The sequence below is a fragment of the Leptonychotes weddellii genome, chromosome 9, assembly GCF_054177405.1.
Source record: "Leptonychotes weddellii isolate Sample4059 chromosome 9, ASM5417740v2, whole genome shotgun sequence".
Classification (NCBI taxonomy): Eukaryota; Metazoa; Chordata; class Mammalia; order Carnivora; family Phocidae; genus Leptonychotes; species Leptonychotes weddellii.
Window position 1 is genome coordinate 25983872 of NC_138377.1, and position 27708 is coordinate 26011579.

A 27708-nucleotide genomic window follows, 5' to 3' on the forward strand; every position below is an offset into this window, starting at 1 on the left:
GTTAATTCCATTTGATTAGAACACTGGGATGTTTTAGACCAAGTTCTTGGGGTCCAGCCTCAATTACTCTGAAAGTTGCCACTATTCTACAGTCATAGACCATTTCCTCAGACACGGCCACATCTCGTGGGTAGGTGGTGTGGCCCCCAGAGCACAGGGAGCATGGCCTGCATCAATGCAAATCCATTTCCACCACTGGAACCAAAAGGTCGGAATGCACCCCCCATTAGAGTCTTCACAAAAGAACAGCAGGGAATTTATAAACTTTTTTTGAAGTTTGGACCTTTTATCATATAGATGCTAAAAATCTCAGGAGCTTGGAAGATTTTTCTCCTTCAGCTAGCCCTGAAAACATCTCTGTAATTTGTCCCACATGCACACTTGAGACACTTGGAAGGTGTCTGGTATTTTCTCGTTCTAAATGCTTTGTTAACAGACTTTGCAGAACCACTGACCCAACACTACTTCTGGGATGAAGAGACATCATTAAAAGCTCTTCACAGAGCTTCACTGAGATCATTCTTGCCTTTCCCAATACCCACTTCTTGTGAAAAGCAGCCTGGAGATGTTTGAACATCTTGTCTGGGTACCAGCCTTCCTCTCCCACACCCTCAGCCTACACGGTCTACCTGAAGGGCCTCCACAGGGCTGTGGGAGTTCTCCTCTCCTGCAGTTTGCACCCAGTGGTCCAACTGGCCTCCCAGTACACTCTGGGTTTGTCAACAAAGTCCTTAAACATCCTCTACCCACAGTGTGCACCTCAAAAGCAATAAGGAAGGGAGGGTTCCCACCACTCTCCATAGGGCCTCCGGGGTGGAGAAACTCCCGTAGGCCTTGCCTGAGAGCCTGTGGCACCTTCTTGGTGTGTGAAGCCATGGAGCCGTGGCAAACCAGCCACGAAGACACACCAGGGACCAGCAGGTCTTCCATTCAGCAAGTTCTGATTTCTCATGAGGGAAGGCCAGAGAGAGAGAGGACCAAAGAAGAGAAGGGACGAGCACTCATATTTTAATCGCCCCCTACCACAGCTATTGTGATGTTTACGTCTAGCAAATTCAAAATCATGTTTAAATTCCGTTAAAATGCATCTAGCTATGACAGGTTGCTTTCAACCCAGAATTCTTAGAATTTATGTTAAAAAGATGAAGTAAAGATATAGATCACACGGGGGTAGTCAGGTTTACAAGGACCTTCAACAGAGGGGGAAGAAAAGGGCAAGTCAGCATCAGTGGGTTTCTGTCCTTTGGCAAGGGAAGTAGGGCCAGTTCCATGCATGGGAGTCCTGTTCCCTGGCTGCCATTTTGCTACTCACTGGTTTGATGTTAACAGTGCAGGCTAGGTCCCATGAACTCAGCAGCTCGTTTCTGATGAGCAAGTGAATGAGTGAGACCGAGGCCTTCCTGTACACCAAGCCCTGTGCTCGAATCTTGGAGAGAATGGCAGGAAGAGGAGAGATGGGTCCGTGCTGTTCTACAGACCACAGGACGGAACCCCCACCAGGCGCCATGGGGAAGGCCCTACTCATTCAGTGCTCTCGCCTCTTACCACGGGGTCTCCTATCTGCCACTGTGTTGCTCTCTACCCCCCTCGAAGCTGGATGTGCATGAGTAACAGGCCCCTCCCCTACAAGAAGAGTGAACTTATAGCCCACCTTTACTCCCTCGGTCACGGTCAAGGCCCGGGGAGCTTGATAAGGCCTTGTCCTGGGGAGCACAGGGACAGCTTGGGGACTTGCTTCTTCCTCCACCCCACGGCTACTGCCTCTCTCCCTGTCCCACTATGCGGATGAGGCTGACAGGGGGCGTAAGGGACATCGGATCTCATGCAGAGGCCACCAACACACGCCAGCTAGACTGCATCGCCAGGACCCATGCAGCACGGTCACCTTCTGCACCCGCAAAAGCCGCTACAGAGAAGCATCAGCTCCCGACCTGCACCTGTGTGATTGCTAGAGCTCACAGAGGGAAATTTGGAATTTTCTCTCTCTCTCTCTTTTTTTTTTTTTTTTTAGATGAGCTATGGTTCTGAGCCAATTTATTTCATGGTACAGTTCGATGGCCTTCTCCCTGGGCTGCTGCGGAAGATGCACACGCCGTGCAGCCCCAAGGGCAGCAGGGTCCTTCCTCCTCAAAGCCCCGAGCAGAAGATCAAACGTGAGGCCCGTGGCTAGGTGGCTGTGTGTGCACCTTCTGCAGAGGGAGCTGCTTGGGGTTTGCAAACCCGTCCCTAGAAGAGAAGCCGCAGATGATCGCAAAAGAAAAAGGGTGTATCGAGTGGGGAAAGCACTGGACTCCCTCCCACCCCGAAGGAAACGACAACCAACAACAAAAAATTGAAGAAACAAAGAAAAACCAGAAGAAACGTTGAGGGAAGAAAACCAGCTGAACTTACCACACTGCGAGTGAACTTTTCTAAGGAAGTTCTACGACCTTGCTCACTTTCTGGCTTTAGGGGAAAAAAAAAAAAAAAAAAGGTAGGGAGAAAAATACAGAAAAAAAAACTCTTCAGCTTACATGTGGTTTCCAAACAGCAGCAGCGGCAGCTAATGCACAAAAACAACAGCAAAACGGCGAAAAACGGGAAAAGAGAAGCAGCCAGCGCCATAGGTGAGAGTCAGCGGGAGAGACCGCAAACGGAAGCCCCCCAGAGATGGTGCTGCGTCCGTGGTGCAGTTAGGAGAGAGGGGTGTTTGCTTCTAAGGGGCCATCGGTGGTGCTGTTGGGCTCGGAGTCAGAGCCTCTGTGCCTTTGCACGAGCCACTGTTGGCCCTTGGGAGCTGTCTGCTCCCTGCTTCCCACTGGCTGTGCTCGTGGGCTGGAGCCCCCGGTTTGTGTCCCCGAGGCTGCAGGCACACACCTGGGGGTCCCAGACTACTCCTGAAGGCTGGGTGTAGGCAGGGGATCCTGATGGGACATCAGGAAGTGGCCGTGGGCAAGGTGAGGTCATCAATGCCTCCAGGAGTCGGGCTTAGGACTCTCAGATTTTTCCCCACCCAGACACAGCCAGAAAGTTCGCTCACTGCAGTTACTTCCTACTGGGCCCCTGCTGCCTTTCATTCTGTGTCCTTAGAGCAAGGAGGGTCTACCCACGTCCTCTCTGCTGACACAGGGTCTTGCGCCTCAGAAGGAATGTTTCAGACAGAAAGTGCTCTCTCCGTATGTAGGCAGGTGACCCCTTCCGAGATTTACGCAGGACTGGCTACAGGAGGCTCAGGGACCCCCGTGGAGAACTCCTAGCTAAGGAGCCCTTGCCAGGGGCAAGAAGAGGCAAAGCCCTTGAATCCTCTCTCCAGGCCTAGTCGCTCACTACCACACACTACCATAGGAGGAGAGGAGGGTGTCGTGTGTACCTGACCCTCTCCCTAAGTTTCCTGCTTTGAGAAGAGGTTTGGGAGAGAATTACATCCCAAATACTGGCTAGTTGATCCTAGAGCCCTGTTCCAGGGTCCTGAGTCTGAGACTGGGAAATTTGGAGAGTAGAGTCACTCACATGGACACACACACACACACACACACACACACACACCCAGCAAAAATGGAAACCGGAGAGCTGAAGAAGCAGCCAGGTGCCTGTGGGTCTGCAGGGTGCCGAAAGCAGAGGGGTGGGCAAAGGGCAGCCATCTGTCTGTGCGGTCAAGGTCAGAGGGCTTCTTTGGTGGTGGTCATGCCCCTACCCCTTCCCCTGGCTGCAGGGAGACAGGACGTCGCAGAAGGAAAACACAACACACACACACACGACACACCACGGCAGAGCCAGGCTGGACTTTCTCCTCACACAAGGAGCTGAAGGTTACCGTACCAAGTCTCGGCTCTGGGGACGGCGGGACTCAGCTTCAATCCTGTTCGCGGCCCAAGCGGCACACACTCGGCTGGGGTCAGGCTGGTCCTGGGCCCTGCAGCTAGCACGGTGTGCTTGTCATTCTTGTCCTCTGGCTACTGGGTTGCTGCTCACAGAGGGTTGCCATCAGCCTGACTCATTCGGGTTCCTGCCTTGCATGTCCTGGAGGAGCACTCGAAACCCAGCTCACCGGCCCCTTGAGAACCTGGTTTGCCAGAGCAGCTAACCTTATCTTTGACAATATTAGGACAGAGGATGAACTAGGGATGAAGGTTCAGGAAGCTGTGGTTCCAGACTCCATCATGAGATGGAAAAGCAGAAAAGTGAGGTGAGATCCAGGTCCCCTCTTGTAGCTGGAGCGTGGGACCCTCACATACCTTTATGACCTGGACATTGATATCACACAGCAAGCCCATCTCTGACATCAGGGAAGGCCTACCTGAAAAATACCGAGTTACAACTCCAATCCGCACCTGGAGACTCTCAGGGAGAAATGGAAGAAAAAGTAGGTTTTGTCACTGTTTTTTGGAAACAATTAACCCCTGGATATTGCAAGGGTGTTGGCATCTGCAAGAGCTTTTCTGCCAAAGAACATCCCTTCATTTGGGGGCTGGGAGGCTCGTTCTAATCAGTTTCACATGTAACATTTCACAGGCAAGCCGTGGGTCCCTTCCTCACATGAGGGATCTCCTTTGAGAAGTTCTCCCCTTATGGGAGGACCTGTGGGCACAGGTGTATCAGCTCCACTCCCCGAGCCGGAGTGTGTTTCCCCTTTGTGTTGAGACCCATAAGAGGACGGAATGGCTTCTGGACTCTCCTGGGCATGTAGATGGCCCCAGATGAGCCAGACTGCTAGAACCTTAGAATTTTTCCAAACTGGGATCAGTTCAGGGTCTTGAGCCACGAGAAATAGGAACATTCATTTTGACCTTCTCCCATGAGATCTGGGCTGGAGATACCAGAAGTGTCCACAGCTTTTCTTGAAAAAAATGGGCATCTGATGTTCCCCTCCATCAGAGCCCCAATACCTACACCCTCCTGCAAGGGAGCTGGCAAGAGGCCAGGCTTCACATTTTCCATCAAGTAGTGACACTTGTTGGAAGGAGTGTAGGCAACCAATAAAGCTGGGTTTCTGACAGTCTGGGTGTTCCAGAAGTCCCTTTTCCTTCCTCAGACTCTCGGGGATATTCTCAGGGCTACCTAAGGGCAGGAGAACGGGATACAAATGCTTTTCTAGACTCTGGAGTTAGAGGGTACCAACCAGATGCTCAGACAGGGTCCTGGCACACGAGGGAGACAGACAGACAGTACACAAAGAGGAGGGCTGCGTGGCAGGGAGAGGCAGCTGACAGAGGGCGTGTGGATGGACAACCGCAAGCTTCGGGACTGGGCTCCGCAGGCTGTGAGGGGGGGCGAGGTGATGCCCATAGTCCTAAGCGGCGTGGCATAGACGTTGTGGATTTGGGTGCAAGGGGAGCCACACTTAACCACATGGGGGCCTTGGAGCCAAGCTGCAGAGCACAGAAGGTTTGCAGGCATACAGGAATCCCGGACCATCTCTCCTGCCTCCCCTTTCCCAGACCCCAGGCCCCTCCCGGCTCTTCCTTCCCTCCTCCCAGAAATCCAGCTGAGTTCTTCCTGCTTTAGCTGCCCCTCATCACCTACATGCTGAGGGTCCCTGGGGGCCCCCAATCCAGACACCAAGGGCTGCAGGGAATCAAGGCTTGACTCTGAGGGGAGGAGGCATACGAAGCTAGAGTGCAGTTATTTCATGGTTGAAAGACAAGGCAAACACCGTGGGGCATCAGGGAGGGGACGATTCCACCAGTGACTTCCGGGGCTAGACTGGGGATTGGGGGGAGGGCTTGAAACCTGTAAGGTTTTCTACCCAGTGAGGGGGTTGCCCTGATCCTTGCCTCATCCTCATCACTGAGCTGGTGAAACTTTATCTAAAGTCTGTGGTGAAGGGGGCCGGACTTTGCAGTGAGGGGCTCTTTCTGGTTTTCTAAGGGATTCATGGGCGTCACCGCCAGTCCTGAACGCTTGTGCTGAGCCACTGTGGCCTTAGTATTTGGTCACACCCCCTGCTGTGGGCCGAACGCGCAGGCCAAGGTAATGGGGACTTGGAGACAGGATGCCACACCCTGGACCTTGGGGGTGCGCTGGGATGGTGACGATTCTATTTGTGTGTCTTCCCTTGGACGGGGAGCAGATAGAGAAGGGAAAGAAGAAAAGTGAAAATAAATAAAACCCAAGGGATGATACTGTCATCTGACACCAGCAGCAAGCAGCAGGTAAGGGTCAACAGTGCTAAGAAAGGCAGGCCTGCCCTTCCCAAAGATCTACCTTCTTCTTGGCCAGCAGCAGGTCCTGGTAAGCGTTTGACCGGAGGAAGCGGGCATAGCTGTCACTCTTCATCAACTTGTAGATGTGTTCCTGGGAAGGACGGAGGCGGGAAGACACAAGAGAGAACGGTCAGCCACTGCTAAGGACGGGGAGTCACAACCCAACTGGCCACTGTTTTAGGAAAGAGACAAACTGGGGTACGCTTGCATGGATCTAGAAACACTTGTGATATGTTTGCTTTGTTTTCTTTTCCCACCCAGAAACACCAAACAAAATATATTTTCTCCCTTAGAATAAGATCTCCTCGAGGATCATGTCCCAAAGGCTTTGTAATTGGGCCTTGGCGCCATGTTGAGATGCAATATTGTTTAATGATTAAAACCACAGGCACAGCAGTGAGAAGGAACAAAGTACTGGTACACCCAACCACTTGGATGGATCTCGAGGGAATTATGATGAGTGAAAGAGCCAATCCCCAGAAGGTTACATACTGGATGATTCCACTGGTATAACATTCTTAAAATGACAAAGTATAGAACTAGACAACAGATGAGTGGTTGCCAGGGGCTAAGGATGGGAGGGGGTAAGGAAGGGTGTGGTTATCAAAGACAATATGAAGGATGCTTGGGGTGATGGTGCTGTACAGAACTAAACACACACACACATACACACGCAAGAGTACAAGTAAAACTGGGAAATCTGATACACTTGGTGGTTGTAGCAATGTCAACATCAGGGTTGTGATATCATACTATGGTTCTGCAGATGTTACCATTATGGGAAACTGGGTACCTGGCACATTTCTGTATGTCTTACAGCTGCATGTGAATTAAAAAGCTTAATTAAAAAAAAAAAAAAAGAACTCCGGGGCGCCTGGGTGGCTCAGTTGGTTAAGCGACTGCCTTTGGCTCAGGTCATGATCCTGGAGTCCTGGGATCGAGTCCCGCATCGGGCTCCCTGCTCGGCGGGGGGTCTGCTTCTCCCTCTCCCACTCCCCGTTTGTGTTCCCTCTCTCGCTGTGTCTTTCTCTGTCAAATAAATAAATAAAATCTTTAAAAAAAAAAAAAAAAGAACTCCATAGGCCAAGGTGCAATTAGGTCAGTTGTGCATGTTAGGGCCACCCTCCTATCCTGGGAGTGTGCCCTTGGCAACCATTTACAGGGCATGTGAGCAAATACGCCTGGCCTAAGGCTTACATCCAGGAGGGGCAGATGCTATGGTGTGCTGCCCTCTCTTCTTCGCCCGGGCTTCTAGAGGCATTTGCATTCTGGCCTTGGTGATGAATTTCGCCCTGGACTTCCAGCTAATTCCTATAGTCTGTGGGCCCTCCCTCACAGATCTGTCCTCACCAGGGTCAGGGTAAGCCTGGTGCCTTAAAAAAGGGCATTTGTTGATGGGAAAAACATTATTTATCAGTTATGATGGGATAAATGTGGCTCAGTGGTCCAGAAGAGCCTGGCTGTCCCAAGGGAGGACCTGTTAAGAGGAATGGTGGGCTTTCACTAGGGAGGATGGGATTGCTGGCAGAGGCTGGCCTGGTAGAGGAAGCATCTTCTCTTATACATAAGCATTGTTCATCCCATGAAGCTGGACAAGGGCCTCGGGGCTTGGGGGAATGAAGAGCTGGTCAGTGAGGAGAGAGTGCTCAGTTGAGAGGTGAGACTGGTCATTAAGGACCTCTTCCTTGGGTACCTGCCTCTCAGGGGAGGATGGAGGAAGGGCAGCCTCCCCTCAGCAAGGGGGCACATTTTATAGATGCCTGGCCAGGCTGCTGTTGCAACCCAGAGGAACCCAGGACAATGGCGAGGGCTTGCTGGGAGCCTCTCCCTTCCCACCTCAAAAGAAAGTGAGAGCAGAAAGCAAGCAAGTCCTTGGCCACGTGTGGATCCTTCTCCAACTCATCTTCAGCTTGGGCACCAGCGTGATTCTTCCTGTGATGCCCCCATATTTACAAAAGCAGGGTGTAAGCTGGCTAACGGGATGGCCCACTGCAAGGAGTCAAGCAAAATTCAACAGTGGCTTGGATCTGAACCGACTTTGATAATCCAGACGTGGTGCATTTCATAAACTTAGTGAGAACATGCTTCACCTAGTGTTTTCCTGCAATTTTCAGACAAAAATCCAGCCCACTTTAGTGTAAGTTCCTTGAGGGTAGAAACAATATGTCTTTATCTCTTATATGGGTACAGCGTCCAGCACAGGGTTCAATGTTAGTGACACTGTTTCCAGGTTCACTGACGTGCTTGTGTGAGTAACATCCGGCGAGTTTGCAGGCACCATACTTGTGCTTTCTGCTCACGTCAGTTCCTGCCCTCTGCGTGGAAGGGGAGTGGGGCTGGCACTCAGCTTGAAGGAATCCCACATGGGAGCATCTTGGGTCATCTCTAATGGCCTCAGAGCTTAGGCTGAGGCGCTGCATTGGTCTTTGTTTTCATGTGTGGGCTCTTTCAATTGTTCTACCATTTAAATCATAGGTACAAATATTAATGACTCACTGTCTCTTTCTTCTTGTCTCAGGCATTGCTTGTGTCTGGCTGACAGAGGCAGGTGGCTCCTGAGTCATCGGGAGAGACCTATCACTCATGCCTGGACCCTCTCCAAACCCCTCTCCAAGGTAACAGGTCCCTGCTTCTTATCCTGGCTTCTCAGATGAATCTAGATCCTGGTCTATCTCACAAAATACCCCCCTACTGCCTCAAGAGAAGTAAGGAGATCTCTCCTCATCCAGCACTTCTGGCCGTGGCAACAAATTTCACCCCTGATCTAGCTAATTCCTCCAGCCTCACTGTGGGATGGAAAAGCCTGGTCCATTAAAAGAAAGAACTTGTCAATTAAAAAAGAGCAGGATAAAGCACATGTCTAAACATTTAGTCACAAAGTCAGCAAATATTTAATGAGCATCTACTAGGTACGAACACTCTGTCAGGCATTGAGGTGACAGCCTGAACAAGACAGACTAAGTCCCTGCTGTCATAAAGCTTAGATGCTACGAGGCAAGATGGATGCACAAAATGATAGACTACAACTCCCAAAGCAGTCTCAGGTCCCAGCCACTTGTGAATTTTGCATGGCTCCTTGCAGTGGGCTTACTCCCATCAGCAACTTTTGTAGACCTGGGCGTGTATTTGAGCTAAGGGCTCCAAAGACAAAGTGTGAACACAGGGTGCTGGGAATGGGTGTATATGGGATGACCCACTCTGCCAGAGTAGGGTATGTCTCCCCGCCCCCCTGGGCCTCCCTTTCCCACAGTCTAGAGATCCATGACTCTCCCTTACCCTCCTCTGCTCTCCCAAGACAAGAAATGGGGCCTTTGAAAGACCCAGTTACGGAACTCTGTTCCTTCCTCCTTGCCAGCTTTGTCTAAGAAGCACAAAGACAGTAAACAGGGGGTGGGTGAACGGAGCGCTGAGGTTTTTCTGGGAATGAGAATTAAGATGGGACTCAGGGTCTTTGGCCAGTTCCCAAATGCAATGAGTTTATCACTGCCAGGGATAGCAAGTGTACAAAGCTCTTGGCAGTGACCTCTACTGATTTATGGGAGGTTCTGGTTTGTTTCGCCTACTCTGAAGACAACCAGTCTTAAGGGAAATGTATATCCAGAATCTGCACAGAGCCACTGGCAAAACCAGGAAGCCCTCACTGACAGAATTCCTCAGGGGGCTAGAGAAAAAGAAGTTTCGTCTTCTCTTTTCTTCTTTGCCTTTTCTTGTCTTATCTTCTCTTCCCATCCTTCGCTCCTTCCCTTCCTCTTTCTCCTTTTTCTCTCCTTTTTTCCCTTCCCTCTTTTTTCATTCTTTTCCTCCCTCCCTCCTCCTTATTCCTTCTCCCCCTCAAAAAGAGATAGCTGAGTTAACTATGAACAAGCAGAACTAGCAGGGTCCACATATGCCTTCCTGACACATGGGAGGGTGGGAACGGTTCTCCATAGGCTGAGCAACTGACGCTCTAGGGCCCTAAATCCTACTGAACATCTTAGCCACAGTTCTCAGTGTGGGGAGGGAATCACGTCCCTCTAGCGGCTGACTGTTACAGCACAGGGTTGTCGCCCTGATGAGACATTCCACCTGCATCTCCCTTTTTGGGCCCAGGGTTGGGATGGGGAGTTCCACTTGCCTGGGATATTAAGGCGGAAGCAACAACAACTGGAACCAGGAGGGTGAGAGACACATGTGGACGCTGGAAGGAACAAGAAGTGCAAGCTGTCTCAAAACCACACCTGCTTCAAATCGATGTTTTGCTGTGATAGTCCTCATTTGGAAATCTCCTTTATTTTTAGGCAAAACACAGTGACCCTCACAAGCACTGGGGAAGGTAATCAGACAAATGCCTGGGGCCTTGGGCCCCAAACATGCTGGAGCAGCTGACTTACTTAAGAGCACCCTCATGTCCTCCTCTTTGCTGTGGGTCCCTAAAACTGCTACAATCTCATTTCCCAGCTTTTGAACATCCTCCTGGAATAGGAAACCTTGTCAACTGGAGCATTGCACAGCTGCCAAGAGCCCTTCTTGTGATTTTTAAGTGTCCTATTTTTCTTTTTGCAGAGATATGGGCCTCATCTCTCCCTCCACACCCAGACTTCCTGGAACAACATCCAGACTTTGGGGACTGCTGGGTCCATCACAATCCCTTGGAGGAAGATGAGGCTGTGGTGTAGAATGGGATGTTGCTGAGCAGACAGGTGGAAGCAAGACTGGTCTGGGAGCCAAAGGTCCCAGCCACTCATGAATTTTGCATGGCTCCTTGCGGTGGGCTTACTCCCATCAGCAACTTCTGTAGACCTGGGGGTGTACAGGACCCGGCCCTGCCTATCACACAATTAAATGAGGAAATAGAAGTGAAAGCACCATAAAAACTCTATACATGTAAAGTAATAATAATAATTGGCCTTCATGTTGTGACTGTCCTTGCTAGGGATGACATGGGCGTGAGCCCAAAGACTGCAGGTTCCCTGGGGTGGGAAGAAAGGTGAAGCAGAGCCATTATTTAGTTGCTGTTGTTTGCTCTAAAACATTATTTTTGTTGCTGTTGTTTGCTCTGAATCAGTGCTTCGATTTAAACAACCCCACTTTATAGATGTGGATTCTGAAACTCTAAAAAGTTAAGTGACTGGTCCAAGTACAGAGCTAGGATTTGAACCCAGACCTGTGTGACTCCAAAACTCACACTCTTCCTGGGCAACGTGTTGCTTTTCATTGTCTTTGAGTTGGAGTGTTGAGGGGAGTCAGTGTTGCATGACTGGGACAAAAGAGGTCCTCACTGTGTCGTTGGCAGAAACATTAGGGGTCTCCTCTTGAGTCCTGATCTGAATCATCCTGGTAGTAGATAACCTGCCCTTTGAGAGACCATTTACTACCTCTGCTATCAGTGATGGTAACGGGCACTCAGGGCAACGGGCTCAGGTTTCTTACCTCACAGACTGTGTACAACTTGCCTTCCATACCAGAAGGAAGGTCCTGACCTGGCAAAGCTCTGGGGGCTGACTGGGCTGTTGGGAAGCCATAAGCAGCAGGTCTGTATCAAAGCAAGTCACCCAGGAGATCCCTTTCAAGAGTCTTGAATATTGTAAACCAGAGGTCTTTAGACCCTAGGCATGGTTAGCTGAGGCCAAGGGGAAATTAGCACTTGTTTCAACATGAATCCTGCAGGAGGACACAAGATGGGACTGCACAGTGGTAAGGACTTGATGTGAGTCCTAAATCAGTATCTGATGAATAGATGTAGGCAAGGCAACAGAAATCATGCCTTGCAGTATGGACACCCACTTGCAGGAAAGGTGATAGCTTGTTGTCCTCATGGAGCAGCTTTGGATGACCCACCTAGGATCATGTGGATATTAAATGAGAAGCCCCCGTTTGGATTTCTTTGTCCTGCTAAGCAGAACACGGGACGCTTGTTTCCATGTAATGCAGCATTCAAATCATAAGAGAGTGTAAGAACACTTTCTCATTTGCCTTTACCCTGTGAAGCATCTGTATCAACACGTTCAATATAACTGACCAAAGGGTGCAGTCATTTGACGCTGTTCAATCCCTATTCTGTAGATAAGGGTAGCTGTGAAGACAGCTTTGTGTATTGCCTTTTGCCCACCCAAATACCATGGGCATTAACTCAGACTAGTGTTTTCCTTTTCCTCTTCAAGGTCATGGGGTTTGGTGCAGGCAAGCTATGCTCCGAAGCATCAACAAAGAAATTTTGGAATTTAGCTCTCTGGCGCCTTCTCTCTAGGAGCTACTAGTCTGTGTGGTAATAAACAGAACCATATCACAAACAACGGATCTGTTCTTTTGGAGAATGCAACCCTCCGTCTACTGTTCATCTCCCTAAAATAAAACCACCCACAGAATAAAGTGAGTAACTCCTGGAGCAAGCGATGCAATGGCATTCTTTACTAAACTATGTCTGGCATGGGAAATCTACCAGGAAATGCCCTCCAAATGACGATTAATGTCAGGAAACTTGGTGCAGTCTTGTGATACAGGCACAAGAGACCACCACCTCCACCACCAGAGCAAAGGTCACCAGCCTCCAGCAGGGTGTGAAGACTTCTACTTGTGAGTAATCTGGGACAAACACACATGTGTACTCCACATAAAAGCTTTTACCTCTTAAACAAAGCACATGTCAGAAATCTTGCATTCCTTAATCAAGTTGCTTTTAAACATCTTAGATGAGATAATAATAGAGACTTTTGACTAGAGGCTTCCTGTCTGTTTAAAGGAGGTGTAGATGTTGGTGTATTTCTCATCTCTTTCATCACCCATCCTCATCTTGGTCTTGAGGTTGCCCTTTGATCATGCCATGCATGGATGATGGCTGAATAGAGTTTCAGGAACTTAGATTGAGGTCTACTTAAAGGAAGGGTCCCTCCCATGTATCTGTATATTCCCAGAGCCTAGAGCACCTGACTCTTAGTGGGTATTCCAAGTTTTGCTGAATTGGCATGTTGTAGAAATTTAATTTAACTAGTATTTATTGATCACCTACTATATGTGCTCCCCAAGGTTGTTTGGCAAGATTTTTTGAAGTGGAAAGCCAAGGGACAGATTGTCCTTCTTTTTTCTAATGACAGGTGCAGCTGAGAGTATTAGGATTCTGGACTCAGTTGTCAAGGAAATTTTTTAAAAATTTGAGCTTGGGCAGAGCATTACTTTAGTGTTGTGGGGACTTACGAAAGGTAAAGAGGACCAAATTCTCATCAAAGAACTTTGAAGTCCTGAGGTGCTGGAAGGCCCAGAGGGGCCTCAGTGGAGCGTTTCAGCAGCTCCTGCAGGGCAGGAAAGCAGTGGGGCTTGGACAGCTAGGAGGCCAACACAGGGTCCTGCAGGAAATGGAGCCAAAGGCTGAGTTGGTCTGCCCACTTCAACTGTCAGTCCATTTGATGGATGGATTTCCAATCCAATCCAATCTCAATGAAGTATTTTTTCAGGCCCGTTTTGTTTTGTTTGTAAAGAATGGTGTGCTCTTAGACAAGCTCTGCCTGATGGCCAAGAGTCATCCAGGCCTCCTACTTCCTTTGCAATTTCCCTCACTATAGAACTTCACAGCTCACAGGTCAAGGTCTCCCAAATGGAATGGGAGAATGACTGTTCATGAAATGGATGGGGAGATAGATGAATGATTGAACGGGCCCAGTGACACATTCCTGGGAACATCCAAGACTTTTTAAATTGAAGCCAGGCAGCCACTGTGCCAGCCAGCTGACTTCCATCTCCCTCCTGCAGCCTGCAGAGGCTCTGGGAAGAGGTGAACGCCCTAAGAGGAAGCCTTAGGTTCTCAATAATTCCTGTGGTTTCATTCTCTCCTCCAAAAACCACCAGCAAAGCTTTAGATTACATGCTCTAAGATTCAGACCTCTCTTGCTCCAGCTCACCCTGCCTACCACCCTCTGATACCCTCTCTTAGCTCAAAGCCTTCCACGCTTTCCTACTATCTTCAGGGTGAGAAAGTTTGAATTCCTCAGGATGATGCGTGAGGCCCCCAGCATTTGGCTCCTACATTCTTTTTCTGCATTTTTCTCCTAAGACCTCCTTAGATGAGCAGGCATCTTAGGAGAATTCTTATTTGGTCTAGCTTGGAATTAGAAGACCTTGGGAATACTAAAGCCATTCATTTTTGTGAATTCACACACATAAATATGTAGCACTTTTTACTTTTTTTCAGGGCCATTAGCTCATCTGGTTTCTCAAAAATTCTTAGAGGGCTATACAGAAGACATCATCCCCAATTTCTAGATAAGAAATCTAAGGCATGAAAGGTCAAGATTCTTGCCTGGGACCACATAGCAAGTGAGTGGCAATGCAGGTCCTCTGATGCTCCATGGTTGAGAACAGAGAATTCAATCCCTAGCATGAAGAACGGAGTCCTTTAAAACAAACAAACAAACATGGCCCATTTTCTTTTTTTCTCCCCTTACAAAGCTAAATCTGTGAAATTGGAACAACACAGCAAACAGCTGAGGGCTATGGTCACAGCCCACAGACCTTTATGGAAGATTTGGTCTTGGCCCAAATCTTCAAAAAAGCCAAATGGATCAGTAAAACACAAGTTGCAAATGCGGGGCCCATGCTGATGGGGTGTCTTGTGAAATATTTCCACAGGAAGCAAACACAGGCAATTAACTTTGCTATAACAATGCATGTGGTCAGATAAAAAACAAAATCCTTGGAGAGAGCTGGCACCCCACCCCCAGTCCCCATTTCAAAGGAACCCATAAATCTGGCTGACCCATTTTGGCTACTGACCCTAATAGTAGAGTACACACTCACAGCTCTATGGCATTCTGACCCCTGTCGGGGGCTTCTGAGAACCCTTGGGACCAGCTGAAGAAGCCACTCACAGCTCCTGATCCCATAGGGGAGGATTTCAAAGGGCTTGGGTATCCTCATTCCCACTTTGCAGATAGGCAAAATGAGGAAAGCAAGCTTAAGACTTAAATGTGCAATCCTAGACAAAGCAGGTGGCAGAAGCAGTATCAGAGCCTGCTTCCCGGCTGGACCCTTCTGTAGAGACAGGAGTTTCCCCAGCTCTCAACATGACAACCGAGCCCTCAACAACTAACAATCTGGGGACAGTGTGATCTGAGCAGCAGACGCTTGGCCCACAAGTCAGGAGATCTGAGAGCAAGTCTAGGCTAGTCATGGGCTGCTAAGGATTTTAAGCTCTTTTCCTCACCTGGAAGCTTCCGAATCACACCTGTGTAGCTGGTGCAGGCAGCAGTGCTGACCAGGTGTGAGCATCATGGGGCTGGCTGACTCCTCCTCAGTCTGATGGGTGACATCCAACCCCCACTCGGACGCATTTGCAGATGGGGTTTGTCATGCTACCGCACCAAGACAGAGCCCCTCTGACCTCCACTCCCAAAGAAATGGAAGATTAACCATTCCCAACCTGCTATCTTCTACCTTTTTCTGGGTTTCTTGAAGTGTTTCAGTGATTTTCATGATAAACTGTTTGGCACAGGGGTCTCAAGTGACAGGCCTCCAACTCACGTCTGGCCCCAAGCTAAGAATGGTTTTTACATTTTTAAATGGCTGGAAAAAATAAAAAGAATATTTCATGAAAAATTATATGAAATTGAGCCTTCAGTATCCATAAATAAAGATTTTTTGGAACATAGCCGTATCCACTCCTTTATGCTGTTTACATTGTAATGTTGTTACACTGTAGCTGTTTTCGTATCACAGAACTGAGTAGTGGTGACAGACCATATGACCCAGAAAGCCTAAAATTTATACCATCTGGCCCTTTACAGAAAAAGTTTAGTTTTTTTTTTTTTTAATTGAACCCGGTTTAGTGTAAAAGGCAGGCTACAGAATCAACACTATTTGCATAATCACCCTGTACACATAAATTGAGGAGAAAAATACACTAAAATGGGGATTATCTCTGGATGCTAAAATTACATGCAATTATTTGAATTTTTTCACCAAACGTGTTAAACATAAAGGTATAAAAAATATTAATCACATTAGGAAAATAAAATAGTGTTTATTCTATCTTACTGTGGGCCAGACCATTTTAGTTGTTGATGTGCTTCATTTCACCTGGTCCCCTTTCTGCCCCCATGCGTAGGGACCCCTGTATCTCTGTTGTACGGATGAGGAAAGGAAGACGCAGGGAATTTAAGTAACTTGCCCAAGGTCACACTGCTAGTTAGAAGCATATTGTGTGTTCATGGTGGAAACACACTTAAGAAACAAAAGGGAACAGGTTGAAACAAGTTCGTTTAGGAAGAGTGTTTTATTTGAATTCATAGGAGACCAATCCTAACAGATAATGAGGAACTTAGAGAGGCTATGAGTATCCTCTCTAAGAGTCCACTCTGCTTCAACAATGAGGTATCCTATTTGTGGAAGTACCTGAAAAATGGCAGAGCACTGTACTAATGAAGGCTGTGTATTCAGAAACTTGTCAAGGCACAGCCTGTTGACTTCCTAAGATTTCCTATCCAATCTTTCTCAAATTAGAAACAACATAAATGTCAAGAAGAGAGGACTGGTTGGCTAAACTATGGTGCTTCCGTACAATGGAATACTATGCAGCAGTTAAAGAACCAGGCGATAATCATCTTGTTGCTGCTCGTGTGGGCACTGGAGCTCTGAGGCTGCTCTGTGGTAAGGCAGGAGAAAGTGCATGAGTAATGATGTGAAGTACTAGGCCATCACCTCTGGCATCCTTGAGAACCAAGATTCTCAGCATAGACAAAGGAGGCACAAATATAAAAAGAAGAGGTTAAATAAAATCCCCTGTTCTTTTCAATTTGAATAGAAAGTATCAGTTTGAACTTATGATGTATTTTTAATCACCACCAACAACCACTAATTTCCTAGCTCTGTCCACTGAAAAGGTCTATAAAGGATGACCAGCCCAGGAACAATGAGCACCTCCAAGTGCCTAGATTATGGTCTCTAAGAACCATGTCCCACTAAGAGAAACCAGGGGTCCTTGGAGAAATGGCTGATTCCAGGTCTGGGGCAAGGCCTGGAACATCTTAGCTTCCTTGCTATTTGGATGACACCAAAGACTACCAGGATCATGTAAAAAGGAGCCACTGACAGAGATGGCACAATCCAAGCCTTAATAAAAATAATAAAGAAATGGACTAAAACACATCAAATATGTTTAAACTGATGAGTTTACAAAGATACTAAAAGCAAAATAGAAAACCCTAATTGGTCACCATTAGAAGATGATAGTAAACCACTCATTATTTTGAAAACTAAGAAATAAAGGGAAAGAAGCAAACACTTATCCTATCTTTCCTATATAAATTGTATTATTGGACGATCTAATAGGAGATATATTTGATTATTTGTATTTTAGCTAATAAATGAAGTAATTAACTAATGGATCTAAGCAATAAACATCAATAATTGCTAAAATCACAAAAAGAGAGAAAACTAGACCTTATGTGCCTTCTGACAAGAGAGCACAACATGATTTATGAAGCATTTTTGCCCACAGATCATCAAATGTAAATCCAATTAAATATCTAAATCAAACTACTAATTTGTAGGAAATACAGAGGGTAGAAGAACATGTTAAACAGCACCACAGGGCTGCAATAAAAAAAAAAAAAAAAAGTCCAGGCTGTGGGAATCTCTACAGGACAAAGAATACAATGTCTTCATGAAATAAATTGCAAGGGGGAAGGGAGGGGAGTAAAGGGATATAAAAGAAACCTATAGATTAAAAGGCATGTGAAAGACATGTCAATATACAATAATGTGTGGGCCTGATTTGGATTCTGATTTTATTTTATTTATTTTTTTAAGATTTTATTTATTTGTCAGAGAGAGAGAGAGAGAGCAAGAGCACAAGCAGGGGGAGCAGCAGGCTTCCTGCTGAGCAGGGAGCCTGATTTGTGACTTGATCCCAGGACCCTGGAATCATGACCTGAGCCAAAGGCAGATGCTTAACTGACTGAGCCACACAGGTGCCCCTGGATTCTGATTTTAAATTAAAGATTAAAAAATGGCATTTATACCACTGCCATAAATTTGAACTTGCATGACATTTGATGATCTAAAGAGAATGTTGCTAATTTTTAAGGTGTGATAGTGGTGTTAGTAAAGCTACATACTAGGTATTCACAGATGAAATGATGTAATGTCTCAGATTTGCTTTAAAATAACCCAGTGGTAGCTGAAAAAGTAGGTGGGGACACAGACGAAATGAGATCAGTCCTGTATTGATGATTGCTCAGGCTGGATGAGGGCCTGTAAAGGTTTGTTGTTCTGCTCTTTCCACTTTGCCACATGTTTACATATTTCCATAATAAAAGATTAAAATAACTTCCTAACATCCTAACAACCTCCTTCCTAACATCAGGCTCAGAGTGATAATAGTAGATGGAGTGCATCATGGTTCTGACCAGTATCCCTGGTCTTGTATTTTATGAATAATGGAGAGTTGACCTGTGTGTTTCAGATCATTCATCTGAGGGTCCTCTCTATCACCCAAGGAGATTCTCCATCACCCAAGGAGCTTATCCATCACCCAAGAAGCTTCTCCATCACCCAAGGAGCTTATCCATCACCCAAGAAACTTCTCCATCACCCATGGAACTTCTCCATCACTTTCCTCACCAGGATACATCAATATGTACTTGGAAGCATATACATAGACCCATACAAAAAAAGATTTCTCTTGACTTAAACATTTTGCTTTGAAGCTGCAAAGGGTGTGAGGATGTTGAGCTTTCATAAAGCAATAACACTGAACTCTATAGAACCAAATCTGCCTGACACCAGCATCCAGTGGTGCTCATGGCCAGAGGAAGGGAAAAACAGTTATGGTGTTGAGCTTGGGAGGTGTTTCCATTCTGAAGTTCTGAGCAAATAACCAGGCAAATCTGGATGACAAGGGACACTGGTTCTGTTCCCATGCTATTATTCACAGCAGTGCCACTGAATTTCCTAAATTGGATAATAATGTCTGTAGGGAAGCAATCTATGCAAATTCTCTATCTGGGGACCCCACAGGTAAGAGAAATGAAGAGGGTTGAGGAGACAAGAGCAAACCCTTAAGCCCCATCACCAGGCATAGGATGGGTGAGAGGGAATCACGGTTGGGGCCAGGAAGTGGACAGCTGACTGGATGCTTACCTTTAGAAATGGTACCTCCCAGCCTTCAAGGTAAAGCGTGCTGTTTAGAGTGGCTTACATGGCTTCGGTTTCTGTTGCCAACCTCCCAAGCATCTGTGCCCAATTGTGCCATCCAGGCTTAGGAGTCCCTCCCATGGGCTTCCTTAAACCTTAAATCTGGGAGCTCACCCCAGTTCTCCCATTTTCTTGCCTTTCTCCCCAGCTAGCCCGTAACCTCCTTGAGGGCAGGGGCTCTGTCTTTCTTGGTGGTATCTCATCACATAGCACAGGGCCTGGGATATAGAGGTGCTCCCCAAACAGTAACTGCAGAGTTGGAGATCACTACGGAAGCAGTGTAGGGTGGTGGTTACGAGCGTGGGCTTCACAGTGAGATGTGACTCACAGCCCTGCCTGCTCACTATACCCACTTTGCCGATGTGGTGTTATGGTTTCCGGACCCTACTACTGACTTATTACAGGACCTCAGGTTTTGTAAGAACATTCTGAGATTCTCCTGGAAAAGATAACACATATAACTAAATGTTTATCTCTCTGTAACAATGTAACTGATCTAGGAAGCCGGGCCTAGGAAGAATTTCACTATGCTCCTACCTGGAATGGTTTCTCCTGATGGACTTACAAATAATAAAACCTGAAATTCTAGCTACACACAATGCCTTGGACCTATGTGAAAGGGTGGAGTGGTGGAGTGGACAAATGAACATCTTTTGAGTAGATAAGAACCACTCGAGTAGATAAGCAAACCTGGGCATCTTCGAATGTGTATCTCCCTCCATCTTTGACGTTTTGACTGGTTATCTCGTAGCTGTGAGAGTCCAGGTTGATTGCACTTGGGGCCCCTGGAGCCAGAAACTCTTGCCAGATTTCTTCTACCCTCTTGGCCACATCCTGGAGGGGTTGTTTCTTGAGGTCTTGGACAGCCAACCAGAACCTGATGTAGAAGCATAAAGAAAGTCAGTTCCAGGGGGCTCAGCCTCTGGACTCTGCTGGATGTGGCCCCAGAACTGAAATCCCACAAAACTCATTCTGCTGCATCCCCCAGCCTTCCCTGCTGCCCCTACCTAAGTAACAAAGATGGTAGGGACTGCTGGAAATCCATAGGGTGCTCCATCATGGTGGCGAACTGAAAGGAAGTGCCCATTAGAAAAATCATTGTGCTCTGGTTACCAACCAGAGATTTCTTTCCCTTTACAACAAGGTTTTGCAACCTTAGCACTATTTCCATTTTGGGCTCAATAATTCTCTGTTGTGAGGGTTGCCCTGTGCATTGTAGGATGTTGAGCAGCAACCTTGGCCTCTACCCACCAGATGCCAGTGGCAACCCCTCCCCAAGTTGTGACAACCAAAAATGTTTCCAGATATTACCAAATGTCCCCTAGGAGGTGAAATCCCCCCTGGTTGAGAGCCAGTTCTCAACCTGCCCTGACGTGGACAATGTGAATTCCTTTGTCATATCTGGTTGGGATCAGTTTGCAGCATCAAAATTAAGGAAATCACAGAGGCAGATAGAATCTTGGGATCATAGAGAATATCTGAGCTGGGAGGACCCAGCTATTCATGTTGCAGATGGAAAGGCAGCCAATTTGCAAGGTCGGTGTCCAGCATGATACTTAGCATATAGTAGGTGCTCAATAAATGGCTGTTGGCTTGAAGATGGGCTCATGAGGAACAAAGCTGAAGAGGCATACATGGGGAACATCTATGCCAAAAGATTCTCCAGGGAGCACTGGAGAGAAAAACCTCTTGCTCACTTCCATATGTGCCTTTCATGAATTCCTCAGCATCAGCATGGCAGCGGCTGTTGGAAGAGCTGGGTGTGAGCTCTTTTCTGCTGATAGCCGAAGCACATGGGGCTAAGCTTGGACAACAGCTCCCTGGTCGTGAGGATGGTTTCCGAGGCTGCCCCGGGGAGGGCTTGCAGCAGGGCCCAGATCTGAGTAGCACACTTTGTGCCTTGTGAACAAGACAGGCCCATGTCCCCATCAATGAGACATGAGGACAGGCCCCAGGCTATGTAGTTCCCATAGCCTTAGTATTCACACATACTCAAGTCAATGAAAGGGCAGGGACAAGAGAAGCTGGACCACGACACGGTGGAAAGTGCATTCAATCTGTCATCGAATTGCGCCCAAAGTAAGATGTACTTGTTCCCCCCCGCCCCTTTTTTTAAAGGTTAAGCATGTTTTTCTGTTGCTGTTCTTAGAATTGTCTTTGGAGCCAAGTGCATGGCCCAAAGGCGCCACTCAGTGGCCAATTGCGGTAATACAGCTCCATTTCTACAAGGAGAGATGTTTGCGTACAGGGGCTTCTGGACTCCTAACTCTTCCCCTGCTTTGCCATTTGGGATTCAAATACTCTCTTTAAAGGAAATCCTCATGGTTCCCTTGTTGGTCCTGAAGAGCGAGAGGCCGGGAAGGAGATTTCATGACCTCACTTGACCAGAAGACCAGGAAACACAGTTCTGTCCTCATCTTGCCTATGCCACTTCTTGGAATTATGCCTTTCTGGGCATCTCTTTCTTCATCTGTAAAATGGGTACAAAGTGGGTGGCAGGGTATGTGACATGGGTCTGAAGAACTTCCCATCCAGGTGTAACAGAAATGCTTTCAGGTCCCGTGGGTGGGAGAGCTGGAGGGGTCAAGGGGGCAGCCACAAGATTAGTATGGGGCTTTCTCCCGGGGGGCTGGGCAGAAGCTGCCAAGGGCTCTTGCTCCTGCCATCTGTCGTCACCTGCCCCTCAACACCAGCCTGCTTTCTTGCTTCCGCAGGTCTGGTGCTCACGTCCTCTGGCTACCGGGGAGAGAACAGCAAGGGTTCTTTGAGCAAAGTGCAAAGGCAGGAGGTACTCGGAGCCTTAGCTGGGCAGTGGGGCTCTTCCACCTCCCAACCCCATGCCTCTGGGTCCTTAGGTCTCTCCGTCCCGCCCTCGAGGTCTGCCATGGAATGAAGGAGGTGGCTGGGACACAAAGATGAAAATGGTCATCTGGCGATGACAGCGCCTATAGGCTTTCTTTGTCAGGACAGCAGTGTTTGATGGGCAGGTGGGATTTAGGAAACCCAGCTCTAAAGAAGGAAGCCGGTGTGGGTTTTTCAAAGGACCGGAAAGAGTGCTAGCGGGCAACTCACCAAAGACTGAGTTGGTGAGTCTTTGGCAGCCATGTGCTGGGGCTGATGGGAGAAGGGCCCTCCCTCAGGGAGTCGCCTCTGGGCCGAGTCCCCGGCTGGAAGCAGCTTCTCTGGGCCAGCATCCTTCCCAAGCCTACTGGGCCCTGCAGTTTCTCACACACATGGATGGTTCCCGGGCAATTTCCTGCTCCCTCAATCAGTGTCATGTGGGGGGTCACCTTCTGTCCCGTGTTCCAGGCCGCTCTGAGAAGGAGCTCTCAAGCTCCGGGAGGGCCCTGGAAGCTCCCAGCAGCTTCGGAGCTGGGCAGGCTCCTAGGTTCCCGAGGCCTCAGAGTCCCTTTGGGAGAATGATTTGGGAGCCACAGTCATGCACATCACTCAGCTGGGTATAGAGAAGGTCTAAAGTGGATGTAAAGGGAGATTTCAGAATCAAATGTAACAAACTTTTACATAAAAATTAAAAAGGTTCCCTTTGCCACAAACCAAGACTTTTTAAAAATAAAAGGACGAGGAGAAACCACAGGCCGGTTAGAAGCAGAGGAGGAGATGACATTCCTTAGACAGCCGTCTTTCCTCCCTGCCCTCGCAGGGACCCTCTCAGCCTTCTGTCTGCCTCGGAGGTGACCTGCCTTATCCTTCTCAGGTAACAGCAAAAATGCTGTCACAACAGCATCCTGACATCCCATATGTGTTTACCATCACCGGCTTCGAAGAACCTTTGTGTCAATTTGAAATTCAGAACAGGCTCTGGTTCGCGTTTGCCATCTGTGAGCCCACAGGCCTGAGGCGGGAGCGCTGAGTTCCGAGGCCCCCCCCAACCCCCACCCCCACCCCCAGCCCGGGTGTCCCGGCCACACTCCCCTCGCTGGGGGCCCGCGCACCTCCCTGCCACACACCCAGGGTGGGTGCTGGCCCAGGGAGGCTGGGGCAGCTTCTGCCTTATGGAAAGCCCTGCAGGTACGGGCTCCTCCTGGAGGACGCCAGCGGGGAGGGCGAGGGGAGATGCCTGCTGCAAATCCGCCCATTCTGCACTAAGCCTCCGTGGCTTGCAGCAGAAGGGCTGTCGTGACTGGCAGGCCACAAGGACTTGCCGGTATCAGGGAGACCATCTGTGCTGCTTCGCTGGAGTCCTCAGAGCGTGGGGAGGCAGCCCGTGCGCCAGCATGTGATGCGTGGGGATGGCTCAGGAACGCAGGCCGGCACTGGCCTGGGCAGGGAAGCAGCGGGGGGGCCTCTGACGCCCCAGGGCCCAGCAGCAGCCGTGTTGGGGGGACCCCAGAGGGGAGGGGGTAGTCCCGATGGCCTCGTTTGTCCCCAGGACCGCGGTGCGGACGAGGGGTGGGATTTTCTCCTCGAGGCAGGCTGGACGCAGGAACACTGCGCAGCCCTGGGCCCTCTCCCCCTTGCCAGGGGTTCTGGGCAGCCCCGCAGTTCTTAGTTTCCCTACTTTTTTCATAAACTAAGATTTTCATGGCTGAGAAAAATCTAGCTTTTAGTTCATTCCCAGAGAAAAAGCAAACTCGATGCTGAAGGAAGGCTTTCTGTGCCCTCTGCTGGTCAGCAGAGACTCAGGAAGGACAGAGGCAACTTGACCGGGTCCCTGGTGGGGTGGAAATCGTCCGGGGCCCACGGCGGCCACAAGCACCAGCCCCACGGCGGCCGCTGAGGTACGCTCCTTCCGGGGGCAGTGGCTGAAGTGCCACAGATTGTCACGGCGACGCGCGAGCCACCTCTGTTCCGATTAATCATGTGTTTGGTTAGTGGGGAGTCCCCCCGGGCCTCGTGAACCTTCCCAGGTCCTCCCAGGACCGGGGGCAACTCTCGGAGCCGGGAGCTCTCCAGGCAAACCTGGCAACTCCCCCGTGCGCTCTTTAATTGCTTCTCCCTTCAGCTGACACTGTGTGGAACTGGGATAATCAATCTGCAGGTTAGAAGAACAACCACGTTCTCTCAGGAGACGTTACAGCTCATAAAAAATGTACGGACAATGCTCTTTGCTGTGGGTTTTGAGTTTTAACTCATGCCCTGCCGGGCAGCAGAGACCATTGTGCGGGGAGGGACCAAGGTGGGCATAGGGGCGATGGGGAGGGGGCAAATGTGGACGAGGGACTCCTGTCACCATTCTGGGAAAACCACAGAGAAGGGAGGACGAAGTCAGATAATGCACTTGATGCCCCTGCTTCTCGCCTTATGGATGACAGCCCGCGTGCCTTGTGCAGGCCCCCAGCAAACAGCTGTCTCAGGGGCCCCGTGCGTGTGAACGGGGTGCCCCAGCTCAGGGTGCCACAGAGAGCGCAGGTTCTCACGCTGTGCCGGCTGCAGCAACATGCGCTGGCCATGCCCTCTCCGGGCCCTGAAGCTGACGCCCCTCCCTCCATGACCTCACCATGAAAGGGGACTTGCACTTACATTGTATTATCATAGACGTCTTTCCTTAAAGGATCCAGGGTGACGCTTTGCTGTTGTGAGAGTGATTTCTGTGTGTCTTGGGGGCTCCTCTGTGCTGCTCTCTGAAGCTCTAGGTACAGGTTCAACCACTTGGCTACTTAACTGGGCTGTGCTAAAAGGTTACAATCTAAGTACCCCTTTTGCTAGAGAGATGCGAGGGCGTATGGGAAGATGAAATGGAGATGCCCTTTGCAATGGATCCAGTTGAGTTCTGGTTGGTCTCTTTTTTCTCCCATCCCCTGATGCCAGTTGCCGGGGCTGTTGGTCTGTCCTGGGGAGAAGAGATGATCCCTAGCGCGGCCAAGGCAACAGACGGGCAGGATCCCTGGGTTATGCTGCTTCTACAGCTCCAGCGGGCGCCATTCACGGGACGTGGTGGAGGCGCATCGGCAGGGCGCCCACGGCTGCCCTGCTCAGCTGAGTCCTTGGGCCCTGGGTCATGGGGGCTGCTAAGCCACTCTCTGTGGCTGGAGGAGTGAATGCAAAGGGGAGGGGAGGAACCACATGGTTATGGATGCCTGACGAGTCCTAAGGAGTTGTGTGATGTCAAACCAAACTTTCCCCCTACATGTCCAATTATGCTGAATATCGTAAAAGTGGAACTTGGGCCTCCAGAGAGGATTTTATAAGCTCTTGGGCTGTACTTTTTATCTCCGGCTGTTCTAGTTTCTTTATCCTCTCTCCTGTCATGGATCAGAGGGGGTCCCTCTTCAAGTGTGGATTTATGCATTCCTGCTGGGGGTGTAGATGAGTCACTGGCCCACTCACAGGTGTTCCCCCACCCTTTCACCCAAGTGCAGCCCCCCGCCACAGGATGAAGGAGCTGGCCGAGGCACAGGAGGTAATGGCAGGATGAGGTGCTGAAGCCCCGCCAAGGACATACTCCTCGCTGCCCCCCTGGCCTTAAGGGTAATGTGTGTTCGTTACGCTAGTCTGAACCGATGTGTGGCTCCGGCTGCGCCCAGACTGGGCACGGAGGTGCTGAGCCAGCGATGCTCCCGCTCAAAATGACCCTCAAAATGACCGGGGCCCCGTGGTGGTTTTTCAAAGTCACTGTAATGGTGCAGGTGGCAGAGGGTCATAAGGCCACGCATGGGCTGAGAAATAGTCAGGTAAAGGAGGCCTCTATGTCACTTTATTTTGGGGGGGCCCGCAGGGGACAGAATGAGAAGGAGAAATGGGAAAGACTCCCACGGGCGGCTCACGGGCCGAGCTCCATGTGGGTCCTGGGGTGAGCCTGCGCGCAGAGGGGCTGCCTGACTGCATCCTGCCGGCCACAGAGGGCGTGGCTCACAGAGGGCGTGGCTTCCTGGTCAGGACCCGCCTCGTCCACGCACAGCCCCGGAGGCTGGTCTGAACCGCTAGCCTTCTGTTACAGATGCTTGACTCGGAATCAAAGCAAAGCTGGGAGGTGTGTTCAGAACAACGGCTCCGCCTCAGGAAAGAACTCTTGTGTCCTGACCTGGCATCAGATATGCAGCCTTATCTGTTGTACAGTAAGCTCCTGGTTGCCTGGAAAGGCATCGATACATATCGTTAACTGGCATCTACACGTCCCCCTGAGGCTGTGTGATGTGGGAGAGCCCCACTGCCACACCTTCGCTCATAGGGTCTTCTCGCTTAGAATACTCTCCCTCCTTCTCGTTTGTCTATCTGTATCCTGTGTATTCTTCAAAGACCAGCTTATGATTTGCCTGCTCTGGCTTACATTCAACCCTCCCTTTTAAAAACATTTCCAGGGGCGCCTGGGTGGCTCAGTCGGTTAAGCGTCTGCCTTCGGCTCAGGTCATGATCCCAGGGTCCTGGGATCGAGCCCGGCATCGGGCTCCCTGTTCGGTGGGAAGCCTGCTTCTCTCTCTCCCACTCCCCCTGCTTGTGTTCCCTCTCTCGCTGTGTCTCTCTCTGTCAAAAAAATAAATAAAATCTTTAAAAAAAAAAAGGAGAAAAAAAAAACATTTCCAAAACAGTTCTTAGAGTTTATACTCATTTATATTCATGTAACGATTTAATAGTTTCTTGTGTTTTTTTCCTCAAGGACCTACAAGATCATGGTAGGCAAAGATCATGCATCTTGACTTGTTTGCCTCCCTCAGCAGACTCTTGCAGGGCTTGATGCAGCCTAGGTGTGTGATAAATAGTGCTTGATTGATGTATGGGACTGATATGGTCTCTACCGTCAAATAAATTACATGGTCTTTGCACATTAACACCGGAGTGGACAGTCCTTTGCCCACAGTCTATGCCCTGACTTTTTAAAGTTAAAAAACATTTAGAAAATGAATAAAACCACCCTTTCTGAAAAAAATACCACTGGAAGATGGGAATTAACCCAGCACACAAAAAAAGAACCTGGTGCCAAGAAAAAATCCTGAGCTTTACATCTGAGAAGTCACCGGTTTGCTCAGATCATTCAGGGGGCTCAGACCCATTAGGTCTCTGTGTCCATTCTAATACAACGGAACGCTGAATAAACCACAAGTTTCCCAACTTTTCATGACATCGGACCCTCTCCCACTGAATGCTCTCCCTTTCCCCCCTCTCTCAATGGACCTCATGTTTTGAAAGTTTTGCTTTTTCCTCCTATTGAACAGTAATTATTAATACATCACTACATTTCCCCTCATCTTGATTAGCTGGAGACCAACAGCGATGGCCATGTGTTCTCATTGGCAGCAGGTGACCACAGCAACACAGGGTTGATAGAATCCCCCCAAAAGGAAAAGCGTGTTTTAATTAGTTTTTACAGATATGTCTCCAGGTATTGAAATGTATATCCTTTGGCTTTTTGAAATTCTAAAATGAGCTCAGGGATCCCTCTTTTTCTCTGGTTAGCTTGTCAAGTATT

At 49.0% G+C, this 27708-nt stretch overlaps 1 protein-coding gene across 1 annotated transcript in view; it reads right to left on the reverse strand.

Annotated features, from left to right (window-relative positions):
• RGS6 (regulator of G protein signaling 6) overlaps positions 1-27708 on the reverse strand; it is a 491338-nt gene that overhangs the window by 19920 nt on the left and 443710 nt on the right. Inside the window, exons 14-16 of the mRNA XM_081830314.1 lie at positions 20034-20220; positions 6184-6273; positions 2392-2445 (exon numbers count right to left, since the gene is read on the reverse strand). Of these exons, the coding sequence (XP_081686440.1) occupies positions 2392-2445; positions 6184-6273; positions 20034-20220 (331 nt within the window). The remainder of the gene's footprint in view (positions 1-2391; positions 2446-6183; positions 6274-20033; positions 20221-27708) is intronic.